This window comes from Ostreococcus tauri, assembly GCF_000214015.3.
Source record: "Ostreococcus tauri WGS project CAID00000000 data, contig chromosome 15, whole genome shotgun sequence".
NCBI classification, from domain to species: domain Eukaryota; kingdom Viridiplantae; phylum Chlorophyta; class Mamiellophyceae; order Mamiellales; family Bathycoccaceae; genus Ostreococcus; species Ostreococcus tauri.
In genome coordinates this window covers 201,341-221,483 of record NC_014440.2, presented here as the reverse complement: position 1 = coordinate 221,483, position 20,143 = coordinate 201,341, and the positions used below count along the sequence as shown (strand labels likewise).

Here is a 20,143-nt window from a genome sequence, read left to right as displayed (position 1 = left end):
GCGACGGAGGCAGGCGTCGAGGACGCTGGCGCTCGCGCCGTGGTCGGCGCACGCCTTGATCGTGAGCGTGGCCTGGACGATGGCGGTGACAAGTTGGGTGACCTTGACCTTCTCGGGATCGGCGTCGACCGCGGCGGAGGCAGAGGCGAGCTCTTCCTTGGATACCACAGAGTCGCCGCTGAGGGGTTCCTGCAGACTCGGATTGATCGTCGCCGAGCTCTCGGTGCCAGCGCCGGTCGTAGTTTGTACGTGATACACGATACGTCGAGCACCCATTCCAGCAGTGGCAACGATGTCCTCTGCAGTGGCGGCGTGCAACTCCTCCGAGGTTGGCGGTACCGTTGGTGGCGCGAATCGAGAGAGATTTCGATGCGTGTCGCCCAGATTTTGACTCTTAATTTTCCTCCACAGAGCGAGAGGCTTGTCGTGGTAGCCTTGCTGTTGACGAAGTCGCACCAACGCCGTCTCGATCTCGGCGTTGGCGTCCCGCAAACTGAGCACGATCGCCGCATATTCTCGCTGAAACTTCAGTGATTCGCCGCTCTCTTCCGCGGCCAGCTTCACGCGCTCTGGTTTCTTCTTAAACTCCTCCGCGGCGTCGTTCTTCCTACGCAATGCCTCTACGAGTTCGCGTTTGCGCTCAAGGGCCTGGTGCGCGTCGTTGAGTAAACGAACGTCCATATCACGCATCTGCGCGGCAACAGCAAGTCCCGCACCATACGCATGAACGCCACCGACCGCCGGCGTGGGATCGAGCATCCCTCGGAATCCGGCGGTGAAGGCTTCGTACTCAATTTGCTCAGCCGTACCAGTGGCGATGAGCTCCATCTGTTCAGCACTCACGTCCACGACCATTATGTCGACATCTCGAACGAGCTCAACGCCGAGCTCCGGTCTCGCAAACTGCACGCGACACTGCGCGTGCTCAACAATTAAAATATTCCCGATGTAAGGCGAACGGAACCGAGGGTGAACCGCGAACACCGTCTGTCCGACTTCAAGCGGGGCCGTGACCTCCAATCCGCCTGTCCACTTGAGCATCTTCGCCTTGATATCCTCCGTCACCGTCTTCCCTTGTAGTTTCAACTCTGTCATCTCTCGCGCGGCTCGGCGGCAACACTCTAAGTCCACACGCTCATCCTTCAAGAACTTCAACGATAATCGTCTCGTCTTGGGCAACTTGCGACGAATGTTTCGCCACTCTTGGCGCGTCGCTTTTCGCACGTCTCCCTTACCGATGCTCTCCAGCCAGCGCGCAAAGCCGCTGTCCTCGTACCACGACTTGTCCGTGGCGGCGGTGAAAAAATTAGCGTTTGCCCAGCGCCTCGTCAAGGGATCATGCGCACCTATGAGCAAACGAGCTCTGTTGTCGCCTCTAACCTCCTGTGCCGTTCCCACCTCCTCGTTCACGCGGTGGTCACCGAAGAGTGAAGACGCGGCGCCGAGACCGTTCGACTCGATCTCCCGCGATGCGAGCCGTCTCGGTCTGTTCATCTTCAGCATCTTTTTACCAACCGGTATAGGGAGCGGTTTGAGGTATTGCTTGGGCAATGGCGGAAGGTGACGCGACGGCGAAGCTTTCGGTCGTGTGTTTCCAGCCTTTCGCTTGTTCTTCAACTTTTCAGCCTGCGTCGGAGCGATGTTCTCCGCGCTCGCGAGCGTCACCAAGCCGTCTAGCGCGCCAAAAAGAGTGTCCTCCTCAGCCGCCGAGAGAATGGGCTTCTTCGCGGCTCCGTTAGACTTCTGACTGAAGTCTTCATCGGGGAATAAAGCACGTGCGCGCTTTCGCTTCGGGGTCAACCCGGACCCGACTGCGAGACCCGCGATTTGTTCCTTGGTCAAGTAGTTCCTCGCTGGACTGGCGTTCTGCTGCGCCCGAATCGCGCCCCTATTTATCTGCGGCGAAAGCGACACCAAAACCTCCGCAGCCTTCTCAAACGTCGCGTACGCATTGTTCGGTCTCCTAGGCGTGCGCTTGCCCACCACACGCGGCGCGGCGACGCCGAGCACGCTCAGCGCCGATGACGACTTCACCGCGTCTCTCGCGCCGCCCTCTCCCTCCGTCGACGGCTCCATCGAGCTCCCTCGTCCCGGCGTGAACGATCCCACGCGCTTGGCGCTCCCATTCATCGCTTCTGTCCCTGCTCTCGCCTGCTCGCTCTTCGCCTGTCGCCCGCGCCCGTTCTCCTCCTCGACCTCGACCTGTTGTACAAAAGAGAACCGCGTCCGCGTTAGTCTCCGCGCGTCTCTCACACTCGCCCGCGCCACGCGCTCGCGTCGTCCGAATTTCCATGAATTTCGACGAATTGACATCTCGATCAGTCCAGAACCGACCGAAATCATTCCAATAATACGCCGACTCGGCGCGTCTCCTAATTTCAAATCTCCGTCGCCCATCCTCCGTACCTCGACCTCCGTTTTCACCTCCCCCCTCGAACGTCCCGGCGACGCCTTCGCATCATCCACGCCGCCGTTCTCGACGTCCACGCTTCCCTGTCGCGCCCGTCGACGCGTCGGCGACGCACTGCCCGTCATCGAGCGCGACCGCGCGCGAAATTCCCGTGAATTCGCCCCTCGCGCCCCCGATCCACCCCGCGTCGCGCGTCCGAGCGTCGCGCGCGCGACGCCGGGCGATCGCCGACGCCGTCGCGGGGAGACGGACGCGTCGTCGCCGTGTGCGCGCCGGACGCGTCGACCGCGTCGCGACAGCTCGAGGTTTCTTTGGGTTTAGGTGTATATGGGTACATGTGCTTCACAATACACGTTGTGTTTTGATGGGTGTTTTTCAAGTAGTATGCGCGCGGCGCGCATCACCGCGCGACGACGCCGCGCGACGACGCCGCGGACGACGACGCGTCCGCGCGCGCGCGCGATGGATCGCGACGCGCCGAGAGAGATGCTCGATCGCGCGGTCGAGCGCTCGGACGCGGGCGCGATGGGCGGGGAGACGCGCGCGTGGACGACGGATGCGCGGCGCGCGCGGGACGGCGACGGGAAAGCGACCGCGGAGGACGAGCGCGCGGCGAAGGACACGGTGGAGATCACGGGATTGGACGATGACGATCATAGGTTTAATCTCCGGACGCTGTGGCGGTTCATGGGACCCGGATTCTTGATGTGCATCGCGTACGTGGACCCGGGGAACTTTGAGAGCGACCTGCAGGCGGGCGTGTTGTTCGGGTATAAGTTGTTGTGGGTGCTGTTGTGGGCCACCGCGGGGGGGTGGTACATTCAAGGGCTCACGATTCGTCTGGCGCTGGCGACGGGGTGGGATTTGGCGAGGTGTTTGCGGGAGGAATATCCGGACCCGGTGCGGTACGCGCTGTGGGTGATATCCGAACTCGGGATCATCGCGAGCGATGTTCCGGAGGTCATCGGCACCGCGCTGGCGTTGAAACTGATATTTAGCATTCCCACGTGGGTAGGCGTGGTGCTGACGTCGATGTCAACAATGGTTTTCTTAGGGTTGCAATCTTTCGGAGTCCGGAAGCTAGAGGCATTTATGGCGTCTCTGGTCGGCGTGATGTCGCTGTGCTTCTTGGCCGAGTGCACGTACGTCGACGCGGCGGTGTCGAGCGTGACGGCGGGGATCATTATACCGCGCTTGCCCGGGAGCACGGCGCTGTACATCGCGATATCGCTCGTCGGAGCCGTGGTGATGCCGCACAACTTATTCTTGCACAGCGCGCTCGTTTTGAGTCGAGGTTTCGTCTTGGGAGAGAAGAGTTTGAAGATGGCGTACAAGTATAACGTCGTCGAGTCGGGGTTGGCGTTATCTGTATCGTTATTCATCAACATTGCCGTCGTCGTCGTCGCCGCAGCGAATTTCGCCCATCTCACAGATCCGCAGGAGAAGAACAACGTGCGCGATAGGCCGCTTCAGTATGCGCCGCAAATGTTAAAGGAAGTGCTCGGTCCTGCGGCGAAGGGATTTTTCGCTGCGGCTCTCCTCGCATCAGGGCAAAGTTCCACCATCACCGGTACGTACGCCGGACAGTTCGTCATGGATGGGTTTCTAGAGCTTCGAGTGAATCCGGTTTTGCGAGCCTTTGTCACGCGCATGTGCGCAATCGTCCCGTCCCTGGCGGTCGTCTTGATCGCGGGTGATCAGTACTCAGAGTCTCTGATCGTGATATCATCGACGATTTTGGCGATACAGCTTCCGTTTGCGCTCATTCCGCTCATCAAGTTCACCGCGAGCTCGAATATTGTGGGACCCATGGCGGTGAAGCCAAAGGCGTTACGGTACACCATCGCGCTCACGGGAACCATCATCTCAGCCAACGTGATCCTGGTCATCTTAACCGTCGCTGAGTCTGGATTGGTACACGCCTCGCTCGCCGGTGTCTTCCTCGGCATGATCATCACCGCTCTGCTCGGTCTGTACGTCGTCTCACTCGTGTGGCTCGCCATGCGACCAGTGCATCAAAACTTAACCGCTAGGATCGCACCGCGCATGAAGCGCCCGTCCTCCGCCTCTGAGGACCCCGAGGACGCGGCCTGGACCAATGATGAACTCCTCCCGGACCCGAACGAACCCGCCGTGTACTCGCTCTAGTCTCTCAATGTAGTATTCATTCGATTACAGGTAGTCTCTACCTGCACTCGCCGGCGCGCCGCATGCGCCGAGCGACGTCACGCCTCCAAACCCACCACACGCACGCCAGCGCGCGTACAAAACCTCTTCATTCCGTCTTCGAACGCCCTGGCGCCATGAATCCCTCGAGAGACGCCGTCGTGGACGTACGAAGAGCGAAGAACTCCGACAAGGTTGCGATACAACTCACCTTCCTTGACGGCTCGACGAAGCGCCTCGAGCGCGTCGCGTCCGAGAGCGTGAGTAAAGCATTTGCAAGACTCCGTGCGTCGCTGAAGAAGGACGGGCGCGCAGACGTGGAGACGATCACACTCAAGGACTGCGCGGAGGACGCATCGCACGACGACGCGTGGCAAAGCGGCGGCGAACTCACGGTGGGCGACGAGCGGTTTCGCGTTCGATTGAACGCACCAGACATCGGTGGGATCGTTGCGGTAGATTTCCCAATGGTTGGATTCCCTTGCGCGGCGACGGCGGTCGGGTTGGATTTTTGCGAGCAGGAAGACGTTGCGTTTGCCTGGAGCGTCGATGGGCGAGAGGTTGGCCAAGGACGCGTGTACGCGCCGACGGAGGAAGATGTGGGGAAACGCTTGATGGTACGCGCGCTCGGGGCACGAGATAGAACGACGGGAGAGATGTGCGGACGAGAGGTAGATTACGAATTCGCTAATGCGGTTCGCCGGTTGGACCTCGATCGTACAGACGCGCTCGAGCGTTTGCGTCCGGGCGAGACGTCCAAGAGAGGTGATTTGCGCGTGATGACTTATAACATTTTAGCCGACGCGTACAGTCATACGTGGCAAACGATGTTTCCATACTTTGCAGATGACTTAGCGAAGGCTGAACGTCGGTTGCAGCTTGTTTTGCAAGACATTTTGGAAGCCGAGGCGGACGTCGTTGCTTTGCAAGAGGTTGACAAGAAGTGGCACGAGCTCTTGTTCGAGCCCGTGCTCGCATCGCGTGGGTACGTCTCCACGGATTGGTGTGGTAAGTCGGGACAAACGATGGAGGGGAGCGCCATCTTCTTTCGATCTTCGAAATTCACGATTCTTGAAGAGCAAGTCATCAAGCTCAACGAAACGAGCGACACGCAAATGAAGCGCTTCATCTTGGATGACGAAAACTATGAACTAGCCAACGCACTTGCAAAGATCACGACCGTCGCGCAGTTAGTAAAGGTGAAAGATAAATCGACACAGCGTGAGATGTGTGTTGGAAACTGCCATCTTTTTTTCCATCCAGGAGCGATGCACATAAGAATTATTCAAGCTCACGAGCTTCTGACTCAAGCGACAGCCTTCGCAGACGGTGGTCCGCTCATGTTATGCGGTGACTTCAACGGCGAGCCCGAGGATGGTGTGATTCGATACATATCCAAAGGTAAGATCTCCGCTGCCGACTCGGATTGGATTCGAGGTTCACTCTTCCGCTGGGGAGGTACAAGCTCTCGAGAAGCCGCGAGAAGCCTCTACTATATCCTGGATGATGGACACGGATACGAAACGGATCGCAATTATAAGGTAGAGAACTCCTTGGAGTTGCGCGCACTCGTAGAGCGCGGGATTTGCATGAGTCTCTCGGCTCGGACGCTCGACGAGAACTGGGGCGCCAAGTGTAAGTGCGGCTCGTGCGACGACGGTGACGGCCCAATCGTTGCCGTGAAGAAGCACGTCAAATCTGGATGCACGTTCAAGAACTGTCATGCCGTCGCTGCCTTCACGCTTCGTCGAGAAATTGGTCTCGATCCAGGGCTCGAAATGAGCGAAGACGAGCTCGCGATGGCCAAACGCACGTCCACGATGATGAAGAACGCGCAAGACGAGGGATTCCGAGTGGTATCGTCGCTCCAAATCCAAGCCCTTGAATCGGCCGCCCCGATCGACGGCTCCACCGTACTCCCTGTGGGGTGCGGCGCGACATTATCGATCCCCCGCCCGCTCTTCTCCGCCGGTGGATTCCCCGAGTGGACCAACTACGTTGGCGGTTTCGTCGGCGCGCTTGATTATGTATGGTGCTCCTCTGAGGCGTTCCGCCCGCGCAACTTCGCGCCCCTCCCACCAATGTCCGCCGTCTTACAATCCACCGCCTTACCCAACGCCGTTTTTCCGAGCGATCACATCCCCGTGGTCGTCGACGTCGACCTCATCTAGCACTAATTAATCCATCGTAAAAACTTCAACCCGCCAACACACGCGCTCAAAAGGTCAGAGCTAAACCACTACTCGCATCCTTCACTTCGCACCGCGCGCCGCACCGCCGCACCACCGTTAACGATGCTCGCGAAAGCACCACACGCGCATCCAGTACACAAAACCCGCGCAGTGGATCGCCGAAGCGCACTTCAGAGCGCGTCGCGGCGTCGCGATGCGATTTTATCCAAAGTGACGACGAAAAGTTTGGAGTCATCCTCTTCGGACGCCGTTCACGCGCGGTACGACTCGATCGACGCTCGGGAACCGCGAGCGAGTCGACGCTTCATGACATCTACGTTCGTAGCGGCGATCGCGAGCGCGTCGATCGGTGTGAGCGGAAAAGCGGACGCGGATGAATTGCTGATCGAGGCGGCTGAGGAAAAGATCGAGCCGGCGTCGGCGAGCCCAGAGGTGGCGAGCGAGCGACCGGTCGAGGAGAAGCGGAAGCTGGCGAAGAAGGCGGTGAAGAGCGAGAGCTTGGCGTACGAGTTCGAGTACGCGACGGAGGCGGAAAGCGGGAAGCCGATCGGGTGGGCGACGAGCCGGGAGCGGGACACGTACTCGAGCGCCGAGCCGATGTCGCCAAACGCGAGGCAGAGAATCGTGTACGAGTTGCTGAGTTTCAAGGGGCCGTTGACGACGGTGGTATCGTTGAGCCCGACGCCGCCGGCTCTGGAGTCGAGACCGACGAAGGATTGGACTGCAAAGCAGGTGGCGAACGCAGTTTTGGCCGATAAAGCCACTGGCCGCGTGGCAAGCGGGCAGCGCGTGAGCTTGGCTGAGGTGGACAACGCGGTAACCGAGACGATTGATGGCAACAAGTACTACTACTACGAGTACATCTCCCAAGGGTCGCCGAACTTGCGCGAACCGGAGGCGACGACGTTCCGTCACAGCTTTGGCGTCACCGTTGAGCGCGACGGATACTTGTACACGCTCAGCACGAGCGCCCCGGAAATTTACTGGGACGAGCTCAGTCGAGGATTCGACGAGTCCATCAAGAGCTTCAGGCTGACGACGCCGAACAAGAAGAAGTACAAGCAGCCGGGCAACGAGCCGCTGGTCTCCTTGCCCTTCTAATTTAGTGCAAGCAATTATACACAATCTCTTCTAGATTCTATTCTTCTAGGTTCGCCAGCGCCGCTCGCGCCTCCATCACGCTCACTTCGCGCGCGTTCTTAGCTAAGGACGTGGCTACGCGCCACGCCGTCGTGCGCATCGCCTGATCTAAGCCAGCTCTCGAAGAGCGCGACAACGATTTCAGGCACGCTTCGACAAGTTTATCCAACTTTTCAGTGGCCAGCGAAGCGATTATCGTTGGCGTCTTGAAGCCAGCGTTGTACAACGACCGCGCTCGCGCTCCAGTCATTCCATCGAGCCGCATGAGAGGCAGCAGCTCTCGCCGCGCCCCCGCTTGCAACTCTTCACTCACATTTAGCATCAATCCCGCGAGCGCGCTCCAGCCACACTCATTCGCTAACACGCTCGCCATGCCCGCTGTCGTCGCCGCCATGTTCTGAAGAGACTGAATTTTACCGCGATCTATCGCACCGTTAGACATTAGCGACCACTTCTGCTCTATGTCGAAGATGGTGTCGTCGTTTGCCAACAACTCACTCAAGAGATGCGCGGCGGCAAGACGCTCGTGTCGAGAACGAACAGCTCTCGATTCTGCGGAGACGCCAAGGCGATACTGCGCGTGCTCCGCGTACTCTCGAGTGACTCCCAAGTGCTTTTCACCGAGTTGATGAAGCACGCTATCGTGCTCTAACCAGTCGCTCCACACGTGCCAGTTTAAGTTGTTCGCGAGGAAGTTTGATTCGTTTGAGATGCAAAAGAAGAGCAAATGCGTCCGAGAGGTGAGATTGAGACCGTTTCGTAGCGCATCGTCGAGCTCACTTCGCAGCTTTTTTGCGTGCGCTATCGGCAGAGAGCATCGGTAAAACGCGAAACCTTCCGGAGTCGAGCACCACTCTGTAGAATTTTCACCAGTTCGGCGCACCATCACGACGCCCTCGTCATGAATTTGCTTCAGTGAGACCTCTTGTCGCAATAGAATCGAAGAGTAATCGTCCTCCGATGTCCACGCAAACGTGCGACACGCGAGCTCGCCAGCATCTTCCTTCGTCTTGAGAATACCGCACGCGATGGATTCAAGGTAGAATTTCTTCTGTTCCGCCGTCGGTGGCGCGTCTCGGCCTCTGGATGGAGGAAACAGCCGCGACTCCAGAGGTGGCAAATCACCGCATACTAGATTTTGAGCCCAGGCGACTGCGTCTTTCTTCATGACGATTAAAAATGATTCGCCGACGTCGCTTTGCCCTTTCCTTCCCGCTCGACCAGCCATTTGTTTGTATTGCGCCATGGATGGCGTCCTCGTCCCCGCGATGTAGCCCGGTATGATAATCGTCCGTCTCGTGGGTAAGTTCACTCCGGCGGCGAGGGTCGTCGTGCACGTCAGCGCCAGAATCGCTCCGTCTCTAAATCCCTCTTCGATGACATTCTTCTCAGCCGTCGTCAATCCCGCGTGGTGCCAGGCGATGCCCGATAAAATGGCTTGGACTAAGTCGACATCGGGCGCGCCCTCGCACGCGTCAAACAGGCGCTCAACGAAACGCTCTCGCAGAGACATCGCGGCGGGATGTCGATGAAAAATCCCCGCCAGTCTCTTCGCAACGTTCGAACACTGCGCCTTGCTCGCGCAAAACACGAGTGTCGAGTGTCCGTGCACGAAAACCTCTCCGACGAGCTCGGCGACGACGCCGAGCTCGCGCTCGCGCTCGCTCCCGCCCGCTCGCGGCGCGTCGCGCACCCGAGTCAACCCCTCCCCCGTCTTCACGAACACCCCATCCTCGCGAACGACGTGTTCCCTGAGCTCAACCGGTCTATACGTCCCGACGTACGTCTCTGCGTCCAACCACTTGGCCAAGCGCTCGAGCGACCGCGCGTTCACCGTGGCGCTCATGCACACTATTCGCGGTCCGCCTCTCCGCGCGCGTCCCGACCGCGTCGCGTGCCGAATCCGCGCCAGCATCCCCTCCAACACCCCACCTCTCTCGTCTTCACTCACCATGTGCAACTCATCCACGACCACGATCCGGAGTTCATCGAAACTCCCTCGTTCCAGCGCTCTCGACACCGCGTTCGCCGCCTTTTCAATCGTCGTCACCGCGCACCGCGCGTCTCCTCCCAGCGCCCATCCCTCGCTCTCTCCCCCCGCGTACGCCCGCACGCCGATGCCTCGCGCGCGCAGCGTCTTCGCCAGCGCCATCGCGCGCTCCCGGACCAGCGCGACGTAGGGCAGGACCACGAGCGCGCGTCCACCGCCGTCGCTCGCGAGCGTTTCCTCGAGCAACGCATCGGCGACGCGAGACTTCCCGGCGCCCGTCGGTGCGGTGTACACGAGCGAGCGCGAGGTGCGAGCGACGCGGGAGAGACACTCGAGCTGCCACGGGTACGGGGGGGGGGTGCGCATGCGGGGCCACGCGCGGCGCGCGCGTCTGGGGCACGATGCACGAGACGGTTGAATGAGTGGTTAAAATTGAAACGCGTCGGAAACGCGCGAACGGGACGACGTCTCGACGCGAGCGCGAACGCTCCGATGGGCGTGAACGACGTCTGGCGTCGATGAATATTATAAATAAATCGAGGACGGTCACTTCTCGAGCGCACGCGCGCCGGAGTCGAGGGTGTTGCTGAGGAGCATGCAGATGGTCATCGGACCGACGCCGCCGGGCACGGGCGTGATGGCGCTCGCCACCTTGCGCACCTCGGCGTAATCGACGTCGCCGACGAGGCGGTATCCCGCTTTCTTGGTCTTATCGTCCACGCCGTTGGTGCCGACGTCGATGATGACGGCGCCTTTTTTCACCCAATCCTTCTTCACCATCTCCGCGCTCCCGCACGCGGCGACGATGACGTCCGCCTCTCGACACACCCGTTTGGGATCCTTCGTCTTCGAGTGCACCACGGTGACGGTGCAGTTTTCCTTCATCAATAACATCGCCGCCGGCATGCCGACGATGTTCGATCGACCGACCACGACGGCGTTCTTCCCGCTCAGCTCCACGCCCGAGCGCTTCAAGAGCTCGATGCACCCCTTCGGCGTGCACGGGACGAATAAAGGTTCGTGTCCCTTCATCGCCAACTTCCCGATGTTCTCCGGGTGGAATCCATCGACATCCTTCTCGATCGAGATCTCCGCCAACACCCGCTCCTCGTTCACCCCCTTCGGAAGCGGCAACTGCACGAGAATGCCGTGCACGTTCGCGTCGGCGTTGAATCGTCGCACCGTCTTCAAAATCTCTTCCTCCGTCGCCGTTCCCGGAAGCTCGCAGTGAAACGACGCGATCCCCACCTCTTCACACGCCTTACGCTTCATCCGAACGTACGTCTGCGAGTCCTTACGCTCGCCCACGATGACGACCGCGAGGCCCGGGACGCGACCGGTGCGTCGCTTTAAATCATCAACTTTTGATTTGATCTCCGCTCGGATCGTCCCCGCGATCGCCTTGCCATCGATCACGGTCGCCGTGGACGACGCGGCGCCCATGTCGCGCGCGGTCGATCGCGCGGGCGTTCGCGCGCGCGGTCGTGGCGACCGCGCCCGTGGACGTCGTCGACGGGAGGGGTCGTGGATCACGTTGACGAGTGATGACTCGAGCACGGGGCCGTCGGGGTGTAGAACACCCGCGTGTGCGCGCACGCCCACGTCCCCGTCGGTCCCCATTCGCGAGTCACGACTCGTCACATACCCCATCCCGACCGCGACCGATCCCATCCGCGCGACGACCGCGCCCGTGGACGTCCAAAGCGCGAGCGCGCGACGCGGTCGCCGGGCGCGGTCGACGCCGGACCACATGGCGCTCGCGCGCGGTGCGGTGCGACACGACGCGACGCGCGCGCGTGGACGCGCGGGGGATGAATGCGTGCGTCAGCGCGCGATCGGAGGAACGGCGGCGCCGACGCGGGAGCGCGGACGCCGCGGCGCGCGCGGTGGCGCGCGAGGACGCGCGATCGTCGTCAGAGGGTTTCTCAGCGATTGGCTCGCGAAGAATGATGGGAAAGAGAAGAAGAGGGATGGGAAGAAGCCGACGCGGGACGCGCGCGGGCGAAGACGCCCGCAGACGAGCGAGACGACGAGCGGGAGGAGCGAGAAGGATGACGTGACGTTCGATGGGTTCACGAACGAGGAATTGCGGCCGGATTTTGGATTTCGTCGGGATCTGTACGAGCTGTACGACGTGCCGGTGAACGACGAGCCCTTGGGGGCGGGGTCGTACGGAGTCGTCAGGGCGGCGGTGAGTAAGAAGACGGGGGAGGTGTTCGCGCTGAAGACGCTGAAGAAGGCGCCGTGGATCAAGGCTCCGGCGTCGATGCAGGCGGTGAATTATTATCACGGGAAGATTAGGAACGAGGTGGAGGTGATGCGGACAATCGGAGGGTCGCTGAGCGTATGTTATCTGTACGAGGCGTTCGAGGATGACGAAAACTGTCACCTGCTCATGGAGCTGTGCTCGGGAGGTGAGCTCCTCGATCGCGTCGTGATCGGTTCCTCGGAGGAATATCGTGAGGCCAAGGTGGCGAATTTGGTGAAAAGCGTGTTGCGAACGACAGTGCAGTGCCACCGACGCGGAATCATCTATCGCGACATCAAGCCGGATAACTTTTTGTTCCAGACGGAGGACCAGGACTCGCCGCTAAAGGCGACGGACTTCGGTTTGGCGGGTAAGCTTCCTCCGAACGGCGAGAATCTGGCGCGTCGGTGTGGGACGCCGAGCTACATGGCGCCGGAAGTGATCGAACGCAATTACAACAGCCCGGCGGACGTGTGGTCCGCAGGCGTCGTCACGTACCAGCTGCTGAGCGGGCGCCTCCCCTTCACCGACAAGATCAACCCGCGACCGAACGCGAAAGAAGTGTTCCGAGCAATCTTGGAAGACCCCATCGATTTCGAAACCGATCCGTGGCCGGAAGTGAGTGAAGATGCAAAGGATTTTGTGAAGAAGCTCCTCAACAAGGATCCAGACGCTCGGCCGACGGCGCGCGCGGCGCTTCTTCACCCGTGGCTCACGAAGAGCGAGGCTTTGTGGAAGGCCGAGGCACTTAAGGGAAAGGATACGGCGTTAAACGGACAGGTCGTCGCTCGATTGCAACGGTTCGCGACGCAGGGCTTGCTCAAGCGTTCCGTCCTGCGTCTCATCACCAGTGAGATGCTCAGTGAGGACATGGAAGACGCCGTGAGCTTGAAGAACGCGGATCTTGCGACGTTAAAAAAACTTTTCGAAAAGTTGGATACTTCGGGAGATAACATGGTGGAGCTCGTGGAGCTCGAGGTTGGACTCAGGGAGATAGGTTACGACGTCACGGGCAAGGAAAGCAAACAGTTACTCGGTTCTTTGGACACGTCTGGTGACGGCTTGATCGACGTCAATGAATTCACTGCGGCGCTTTTGGATTGGGAAAAGATTGAGAAGACGAGTGATTACCCCAAGTGGGTTGAGCGCGCGTTTAAGGTGTTGGATAAGGATGGTAGCGGGGAGATAGACGCGGACGAGGTGGCTGAGTTAATTTTTGAAGACTGGGAAGAGGACAACGACTCCGTCCGCACGTCCATCATCAGGGCGTGCATCAGGGAGGCCGACAAGGATGGAAACGGCCAGATCGATCTCGAAGAGTTCGCGGGTCTCCTTCAGTCGGATCCCAGCGATGACTTGGACCAGTACGATTCGCGCATCGCCTCGAGCTTTGATTTTGACCAGGTGTAGCAGTAACGCGGAGACGCACCGTCGCAATCACACGCGACGGACGACGTGCGACTCATTCACGTGTATCTTATGCTGATTGTTAATAAAATGCCAAGCTTCGTCGCCAAAGGATCGCTTCCCGTCGCGGATTCTCCCTATTGCGTCTTGTTCATCAATTCTTTCGTCCTTCGCGAAGCGGACGTATACGCGTCAGCCACCCTCACTCGACGATCCAAGAAGTCCCCTATGACGCTCCTAATCACGAACGTTGTCAATAGAAACGCTGTCGCCGCATTTATATCCCGCGGATCTTCCCCCGCGCCTAGCAAACCTCGCGCAAAGTCTGGCACCGCGAACGGCAATCTCCAGCCAGCTGCGTCGCCGTACACCGCCCGCACGACGAGCGCCCCCGAATAGGTGGCGCCCGTGAACCACTTCCGAGCGATGATCGCCATCTCGCGCCGTCGCCGCTCGGCGTCGGCGACGGCGACGCGAGCGTGCGAGACCGCTCGAGCGTTCTTCTTTGTATCGCCCTTCTCGCTCGCCTTCTCCTCGGCGTCGACGAGCCTGCGACGGGCGTCGTCGAGCCTGCGACAGGCGGATGCGTAGTCCTCAGTGAGCCAAATCTTTCGACCCTCCGCGAGCTCGAAGGCGACGCAGAGGACGAAGGATGAGACGAAGACGACGAGCATGTTGAACCTCGACGCGCGTCGGGAAGTGACGCACTTCGATCCATCGCGAGAGACGCCGAAAACTGGTGACGTTGGCGAGATTGGCGAGGAACGCACGAGACGATGACATTGAAGGTGATTTTAACGAACGGTGTCGAATGTTAATCATTCACAACGCTTCTACTCCCAGACTACTCAGTTCGGCACAGCACCCGCAAAATCTCAAGTGCATCGAGTTTACGCGGTGAGGATGCACGCACCGCCAACCTCCTTGATCTTCTTCTCGGCGAGTTTGCTAATGTATCGGCACTTCACAACAACCGGTTGGTTCGGGAGCTGGCCCTTACCGAGGAGCTTGAAGATGCCGTGGTCCGTGAGGTCGATCACCGGCGCCTGGGACGTGTTCTTCGCGCATTCCTCACGCTTCTCCGTACCGACGAGCGTCCACAGCTTGTCGATGTTGATCGTCGGGCAGACGGTTTGGTTCTTAAGCTTGTGGAAGTGACGCATACCAACCTTACCGAAGTAACCCGGGTGATACTTGTCCATCATGATTCTATGATGGTGCTGACCACCAGCCATACCGCGACCCGCCGGGTGCTTGCGGTGCTTACCGATGCGGCCGTGACCCGCGGACACGTGGCCGCGCTTCTTGCGGTTCTTGTGCAACTGCGTTCGTGAAAGATTCGCGTCTCTCGGTCAGTCACTCGTCCTCCAATCCTCTCTCGATTCCGACGCGCGCGCAGCTGTAGAAAACCCTAAAGCCTCGCCGCCCGACATCCAACTCTCGTCCGTCTCCCCACGCACGACCCCTCTCCACGAACGTCCCCCCCGCGCACGAACGCACGAATACCCCTTTAGGGATTTCTACCGCGTTCCACACCCAGGGAACGATCGAGCGCGGCGTGACCTCCACGAACGATCGTTCCCTGGGGTTTCTCGCGCGCGATCGCCCGCGACGCCCGTCGCCCGTCGTCCCTCGCCGCGTCCTTCCTCTCCCGCGCGCGCGACGTCACGCGCGCGCCCATCGCGGCGTCTCGCATCGCATCGCGTCGCGTCCGCGCACGCACCCTCGTCGGCATGTCGACGTGCGTCGAGAAGAGGCGGTCGACGCGCGCGCGCGCGCGGTGGTCAGGCGTGGCGTGCATAGCGCGATCACATACGCATTGTAGGCACACAATACGACGTGTTCATACTGTACGCGATACATCTCTGTATAAAGACGTATCGTCGCACACCCATCGCGCGCGCGCGCGCCGCCGACCGCACCTCGCGACGCCGCGCGCATGCTCCTCAGACGATGCGCGAGATCGTTGATCGATGATCTCCCGTCGTTGGCGGCGCAACGCGTCGCGCGACGCGGGTGGAAGAAGGCGAACAGACGGGTCGACGTGATCCTCACCGCGGACGTCCCGGGACTGGGCGAGCGCGACGAGATCGCGCGCGTGCGACCGGGACGGGCGCGGAATCACCTCGTTCCCGAACGTTTGGCGACGTACGTGAGTGAAGAGAAGGTGGCGAGGGCGAGGGAGCGGTTGCTGGCGAAGGCGGCGGCGAGAGAGGCGACGGAGGGCGAAGGCGAGGCGGAGGCGCAGAGCGCGAGAGAGGAGGCGGCGAGGGAGAAGGTGCGTGAAACGTGACGAAGAGACGCGAAGGATGGGAAAGATTCGTGGGGATTCATGGATGACGCGACGATGCTCAATCGCGGTGATGACTGGAACTTTCTACGGACTAGAGTTTCTGAAGATTCGAGTCTCGGCTCCGGTGTTTACACAACGTTTCCCTTGGCTGTCTGAGCGGAGCATCGCTCGCGTCGTGTCGTGGATCGCTCGCGACGCGTTTTGCAAATCAATCGAATGGAAAGCGTTCGAGGGAGTCCATAGCGCTCACTCGCGCGCTGTATCGGCGATTTGAGTGCGATCAATAGAAGGCTTTGACGATTAACCTGAACGCGTTTGTCTTTCACGCTCTCATAGGAAAATGAGACGGTGATGCGGATGCTCACCGCCGAGCCCGCGATCGCGGTGAAGCGAATCTTAGATAAGAAGACGGGTAAACCGCTCAGACCAGTGACTAGGGAGAACATAGTCGATGAGGTACGCTTCGTCTCGCGCTCGCTTGAAACGCACAACTCCAGCCGTCGTCGCGAGTGATGAGAAATTGTCACCTGATAGCATCGCGCCTCCGTCTGAATGGACGGATTCATGCCTAAAAACCGTGAGGAGACTTATTTCTGACGCATCAACGGCGGAGTGAACGAACCGGAACCGCACAAACGATCGCCTCAATCGAACGACTGACCGACTGCACGTCTCCTCTTCCAGATTCGTCGACAGAAACAACTCCAAATAGCGCCAGCCTCGCTCGTCCTGGAGCGTCCAATCGATCAATTCGGCCAGTACGATATCCCGCTGTGGATTCGCGGCCACGCCCGGGGCTCCCACGTCCTCAACGTCATCGTTCGCAAGCGCCAATAGCACCATGTACGCATTTAATTCTAGGAAAGACAATCAAATTGAAATTTTCCAAATGCCGACCTCGACGTGAAAATCGCTCGACCGCGCGCTGCCCACGATCCCGTCCGTCTCTTCGCGTCGCGCTACTCAACATGGGGAAGCGTCGTCAAAAGCGCAAGTCGCAATCCGTCGCCAAGACCACGGCGTACCAATCTCGGTACCAAGTGAAGTTCGCCAGGCGTCGTTTAGGTGCGTGTTTGTTCTCTCCCGCGCGCGAGATGAAGCCCTAGAGCGACGATCGCGAGCTGCGTCTTCGGACGCGTCACGCGCGACGCGACGGCGATGCGACGCCATACGGATCGCTCGATGATGAGACGTGATCGTCATGCGTTCATCGAGCGCATGAACGCGTCGTTCAGCGCGTCGCGCGCGACGAGAGACGCGAACGATGTGCGATGTTTAGGGTTCTCGCGTCCGTGGGACCGCATCGCGCATCGGTCGCCGTTTCACGCGCGACTGCTCGTTGGTAACGATGAGAACACCAGACTGACGATGGAAACATTCCTTTGCTTTCCTTCTACTCACAGGTAAGACGGATTACCAGGCCCGTCAGCGCTTGATCACCCAGGACAAGAACAAGTACAACTCGCCCAAGTACCGCTTTGTCGTTCGATTCACGAACCGCGATGTCGTGTGTCAAGTCGTGTACGCCACGCTGAGTGGCGACGTCACGATCTGCGCCGCGTACTCCCACGAGCTCCCGAAGTACGGCATGAAGGCTGGTTTGACGAACTACGCCGCGACGTACGCCACTGGCTTGTTGTGCGCCCGACGCCTGTTGACAAAGTATGGGTTGGCGGACGCGTACGAGGGCAAGACGGAGGACCTCGGGGAGGACTACCACGTTGAGCAAGGCGACGAGGAAGCGCGCCCGTTCAAGTGCTTCTTGGACACTGGCTTGGTTCGCACGTCGACCGGTGCGCGTGTTTTCGCGGCGCTCAAGGGGGCAGTTGACGGTGGTTTGGACATTCCGCACAACGAAAAGCGATTCGCCGGCTACGACCTTCAAGACAAGTCGCACGATCCGGACACGCTTGAGCGATACATCAAGGGTGGTGTCGTCGCAGAATACGCCGAAGAGATGCAAGAGGAAGAACCGGAAAAGTTCGAGCAGCACTTTGCCAAGTACTTGGCCGAAGACTTCGATCCGACGGAACTCGAAGACGCCATGGAGGAAGTCTTCGAAGCCATTCGTGAGGACCCGACTCACGAGAAGAAGGAGCGCGTGAAGCCGGCGGACGCTGGCCGTAAGTTCAAGCTCCCGAAGATGACGTACGAAGAGAAGAAGGCCAACCTCAAGGCGAAGCTCGAAGCTCTTCGTGCGGCGGCGTAAACGACGCTGGTGTCGTTTTCTGCATCGCGAGGTGCGCTTTCGGTTCCACGTCAAGTAAATCACGTAGACCAAATAGTCTCCGTTTCGCGTCGCGAGGTGATTGTAATGACCATGCGACATGAGATTCAGTAAAAAGAGTTTGTTCGCGTTCGCGTCGCTCGTCTTTCGTCGAATTAGCGCTAGATACATCTTCGTGAATTATTTCAACAAGTCTGTGAGGAACGAATCAACCTCAGCGTCGGCACTCATAGAGACTACTCCAGATGCGGCCGTTGACTTTTCGTCGCCGACTCGCGTTGGCTTCTCGTGAACAATCGCCTCGACCGCGGGAGCTAAGCGTCTCACGCCCTGAGGGGCGGTGGCCGACCTTTGTTCCATCTTCGTTGAAGTCACCGCACTCTGGAGATCTCTCGCCGTCGCCTCTCTACCGCTGGCTTTGATTTCGTTCCATCGACGCAACATCGCCTCGACGTGCTCGCGGTTCTGCTTGTTCGTTTGCGCGATGGCATGGCGTCGTTGGACAAGCGAGGCACGCGCTCCGTTCAATTCCTCGATGGAATGTGAGATTAAGTCATGGGCAACGCTCGTACCTCGTTCAGCGCCCGGCTTGGCGCCAAGACTCGCCTCGGCGTTTCCACCCTTTTGGAAAAAATCTTGAACGTCTTTCAGCGCGTTTTCATCTAACTTAGTTGGTGCTTCAGCTGATGCGAGACCCGATACCGAAGATGAAGAGACTGGCGACGCCCAAGGCGCGGCGCTCGTTAACTTGGCCTCTGGAGCGTCATCCTTGTGCTTTGAGGTCTTCTTGTGCTCGTGCGAATCCTTAGAGCCCTCATCATCGGCTTCGACTCCATGGCTTCGTTTTTCCGTTTCCTTCGAAACTTTCTCTTTGGATGACTTGGAGCTCGTTTCGTTTCTCACGATCGACTCATCGCGCTCTGCCTTCGAGCTGATGACGACTTCTTCTTTGTCTTCGTTTTGGTTCTCCTTTGCGGCGCCATCAAAGGTCTCGATGACACCGCGCGCGTGATAGCATTTCAGTAACGGTGTCGTCGCCGTGAGCGACCCCTTACCCACGATCTCTCCGTCATCATCGCACACCGGATGAGTGCAGAGATCGTCGACGATCCAAGAGTCCAAGTATCCCGCGCCCTTGCTCGCCGCGTACTCAAACACCTTGTCCGGAAACTTGTTGGAGATTATGTAGGTGGACAGACCGGTCATCCCCGGCTTATTCCAGGTCGTGATCTTCATATCGTGCCCTCTATGATCGGGGAACTCGGCCACTACCTTTGAGCTCGCGGCGGCGCTCGGGTAGGTGTTGAGCAGGATGACATCAAAATCCTTCGGCGCGTGATCGACGATGGCGCCAAAGGATGACACGGGAACCGACAGTCTCGCCGGAGAAAGACCATCACTGTCGACGATGAGCGTTGCGTTGTTACACGCATCCTTGGCGAGCTGCCACTGATACATGTGACCGAAAAGCTCACCGACGTGGTGAGACAGAGCGGCCCACGCGCCGGCAATCTTTCCATCCAAGTCCCGGGACATTGGCGCGTCGATCCAATCCAACCCGTGCAACAGAGAGAAATCGGGGTGCAAGTAATCGCCACCTCGCTTCTCAAACACCGTCTTCAGCGCGTACACGGAGCGATCGAGTCCTTCGGGCCAGGTGTTCGGATCGACCGCCGCGGTGACCTTGACGTTTTTCGCCACCAGGTTGACGTCGTACGTCGTCAACAGTTTGCTCAGTGTCACCTTGAGCGCATCGCGCTCCTTCGACGAACCAGGTCGAGCCATCAACAGCGTCGGCGTATTCCAAGACTCCTGTGATCCCTCTTCTAAGCCCAACGATCCCACGGCGTCAGCCCTGCGTCGCGTCTTCGTCTCCTCCATGACGACGTGCTTGATCGCGTCCGCGACGTCTTGCTTGCTGTATCCCCCCAGCAAGGGATCGCCCGCGCTCACATCGCCCTCCGACGCATCACCGCGCCACGTTTCCACGTCCCCATGCCCGCGCGCGCTCCGATGCTCGCGTTCGCGATGTCCGCCGTCCGCGCCCGCGCGCCCGCGCGCCCGCCCAGC

At 59.6% G+C, this 20,143-nt stretch overlaps 12 protein-coding genes across 12 annotated transcripts; 6 read left to right on the top strand and 6 right to left on the bottom strand.

Annotated features, from left to right (window-relative positions):
* On the bottom strand, window positions 1-2,535 carry OT_ostta15g01260 (DIRP; the record flags this gene model as incomplete). Its single annotated transcript, XM_022982393.1, has 2 exons — window positions 1-2,202; window positions 2,407-2,535. Coding segments are annotated over 2 exons (2,331 nt in total), but the record flags the coding sequence as incomplete, so codon positions are not given.
* Window positions 2,536-2,872: 337 nt separating this feature from the next.
* On the top strand, window positions 2,873-4,558 carry OT_ostta15g01250 (Natural resistance-associated macrophage like; the record flags this gene model as incomplete). Its single annotated transcript, XM_003083221.2, has 1 exon — window positions 2,873-4,558. The coding sequence occupies one exon, from the start codon at window positions 2,873-2,875 to the stop codon at window positions 4,556-4,558; it is 1,686 nt and encodes a 561-aa protein (XP_003083269.2).
* A 155-nt stretch (window positions 4,559-4,713) lies between these two features.
* OT_ostta15g01240 (Endonuclease/exonuclease/phosphatase) lies at window positions 4,714-6,747 on the top strand (the record flags this gene model as incomplete). The annotated part of the gene is made up of 1 exon (XM_022982392.1): window positions 4,714-6,747. The coding sequence occupies one exon, from the start codon at window positions 4,714-4,716 to the stop codon at window positions 6,745-6,747; it is 2,034 nt and encodes a 677-aa protein (XP_022841149.1).
* Window positions 6,748-6,870: 123 nt separating this feature from the next.
* Window positions 6,871-7,869, top strand: OT_ostta15g01230 (Mog1/PsbP, alpha/beta/alpha sandwich; the record flags this gene model as incomplete). The annotated part of the gene is made up of 1 exon (XM_022982391.1): window positions 6,871-7,869. One exon carries the CDS (start codon window positions 6,871-6,873, stop codon window positions 7,867-7,869), a length of 999 nt encoding a protein of 332 aa, XP_022841148.1.
* Window positions 7,870-7,906: 37 nt separating this feature from the next.
* OT_ostta15g01220 (Helicase, C-terminal) lies at window positions 7,907-10,264 on the bottom strand (the record flags this gene model as incomplete). Its single annotated transcript, XM_003083218.2, has 1 exon — window positions 7,907-10,264. The coding sequence occupies one exon, from the start codon at window positions 10,262-10,264 to the stop codon at window positions 7,907-7,909; it is 2,358 nt and encodes a 785-aa protein (XP_003083266.2).
* Window positions 10,265-10,444: 180 nt separating this feature from the next.
* On the bottom strand, window positions 10,445-11,341 carry OT_ostta15g01210 (Tetrahydrofolate dehydrogenase/cyclohydrolase,conserved site; the record flags this gene model as incomplete). The annotated part of the gene is made up of 1 exon (XM_022982390.1): window positions 10,445-11,341. One exon carries the CDS (start codon window positions 11,339-11,341, stop codon window positions 10,445-10,447), a length of 897 nt encoding a protein of 298 aa, XP_022841147.1.
* A 307-nt stretch (window positions 11,342-11,648) lies between these two features.
* On the top strand, window positions 11,649-13,556 carry OT_ostta15g01200 (Serine/threonine-protein kinase, active site; the record flags this gene model as incomplete). Its single annotated transcript, XM_022982389.1, has 1 exon — window positions 11,649-13,556. The coding sequence occupies one exon, from the start codon at window positions 11,649-11,651 to the stop codon at window positions 13,554-13,556; it is 1,908 nt and encodes a 635-aa protein (XP_022841146.1).
* A 134-nt stretch (window positions 13,557-13,690) lies between these two features.
* On the bottom strand, window positions 13,691-14,227 carry OT_ostta15g01190 (unnamed product; the record flags this gene model as incomplete). The annotated part of the gene is made up of 1 exon (XM_022982388.1): window positions 13,691-14,227. One exon carries the CDS (start codon window positions 14,225-14,227, stop codon window positions 13,691-13,693), a length of 537 nt encoding a protein of 178 aa, XP_022841145.1.
* Window positions 14,228-14,443: 216 nt separating this feature from the next.
* Window positions 14,444-15,288, bottom strand: OT_ostta15g01180 (Ribosomal protein L15, conserved site; the record flags this gene model as incomplete). The annotated part of the gene is made up of 2 exons (XM_022982387.1): window positions 14,444-14,875; window positions 15,277-15,288. 2 exons carry the CDS (start codon window positions 15,286-15,288, stop codon window positions 14,444-14,446), a joined length of 444 nt encoding a protein of 147 aa, XP_022841144.1.
* A 204-nt stretch (window positions 15,289-15,492) lies between these two features.
* OT_ostta15g01170 (Ribosomal protein L9, C-terminal) lies at window positions 15,493-16,683 on the top strand (the record flags this gene model as incomplete). The annotated part of the gene is made up of 3 exons (XM_022982386.1): window positions 15,493-15,831; window positions 16,183-16,302; window positions 16,531-16,683. The coding sequence occupies 3 exons, from the start codon at window positions 15,493-15,495 to the stop codon at window positions 16,681-16,683; spliced, it is 612 nt and encodes a 203-aa protein (XP_022841143.1).
* A 131-nt stretch (window positions 16,684-16,814) lies between these two features.
* OT_ostta15g01160 (Ribosomal protein L18/L5) lies at window positions 16,815-18,055 on the top strand (the record flags this gene model as incomplete). Its single annotated transcript, XM_022982385.1, has 2 exons — window positions 16,815-16,911; window positions 17,250-18,055. The coding sequence occupies 2 exons, from the start codon at window positions 16,815-16,817 to the stop codon at window positions 18,053-18,055; spliced, it is 903 nt and encodes a 300-aa protein (XP_022841142.1).
* A 198-nt stretch (window positions 18,056-18,253) lies between these two features.
* OT_ostta15g01150 (unnamed product) lies at window positions 18,254-20,143 on the bottom strand (the record flags this gene model as incomplete). Its single annotated transcript, XM_003083211.2, has 1 exon — window positions 18,254-20,143. A coding segment is annotated over one exon (1,890 nt), but the record flags the coding sequence as incomplete, so codon positions are not given.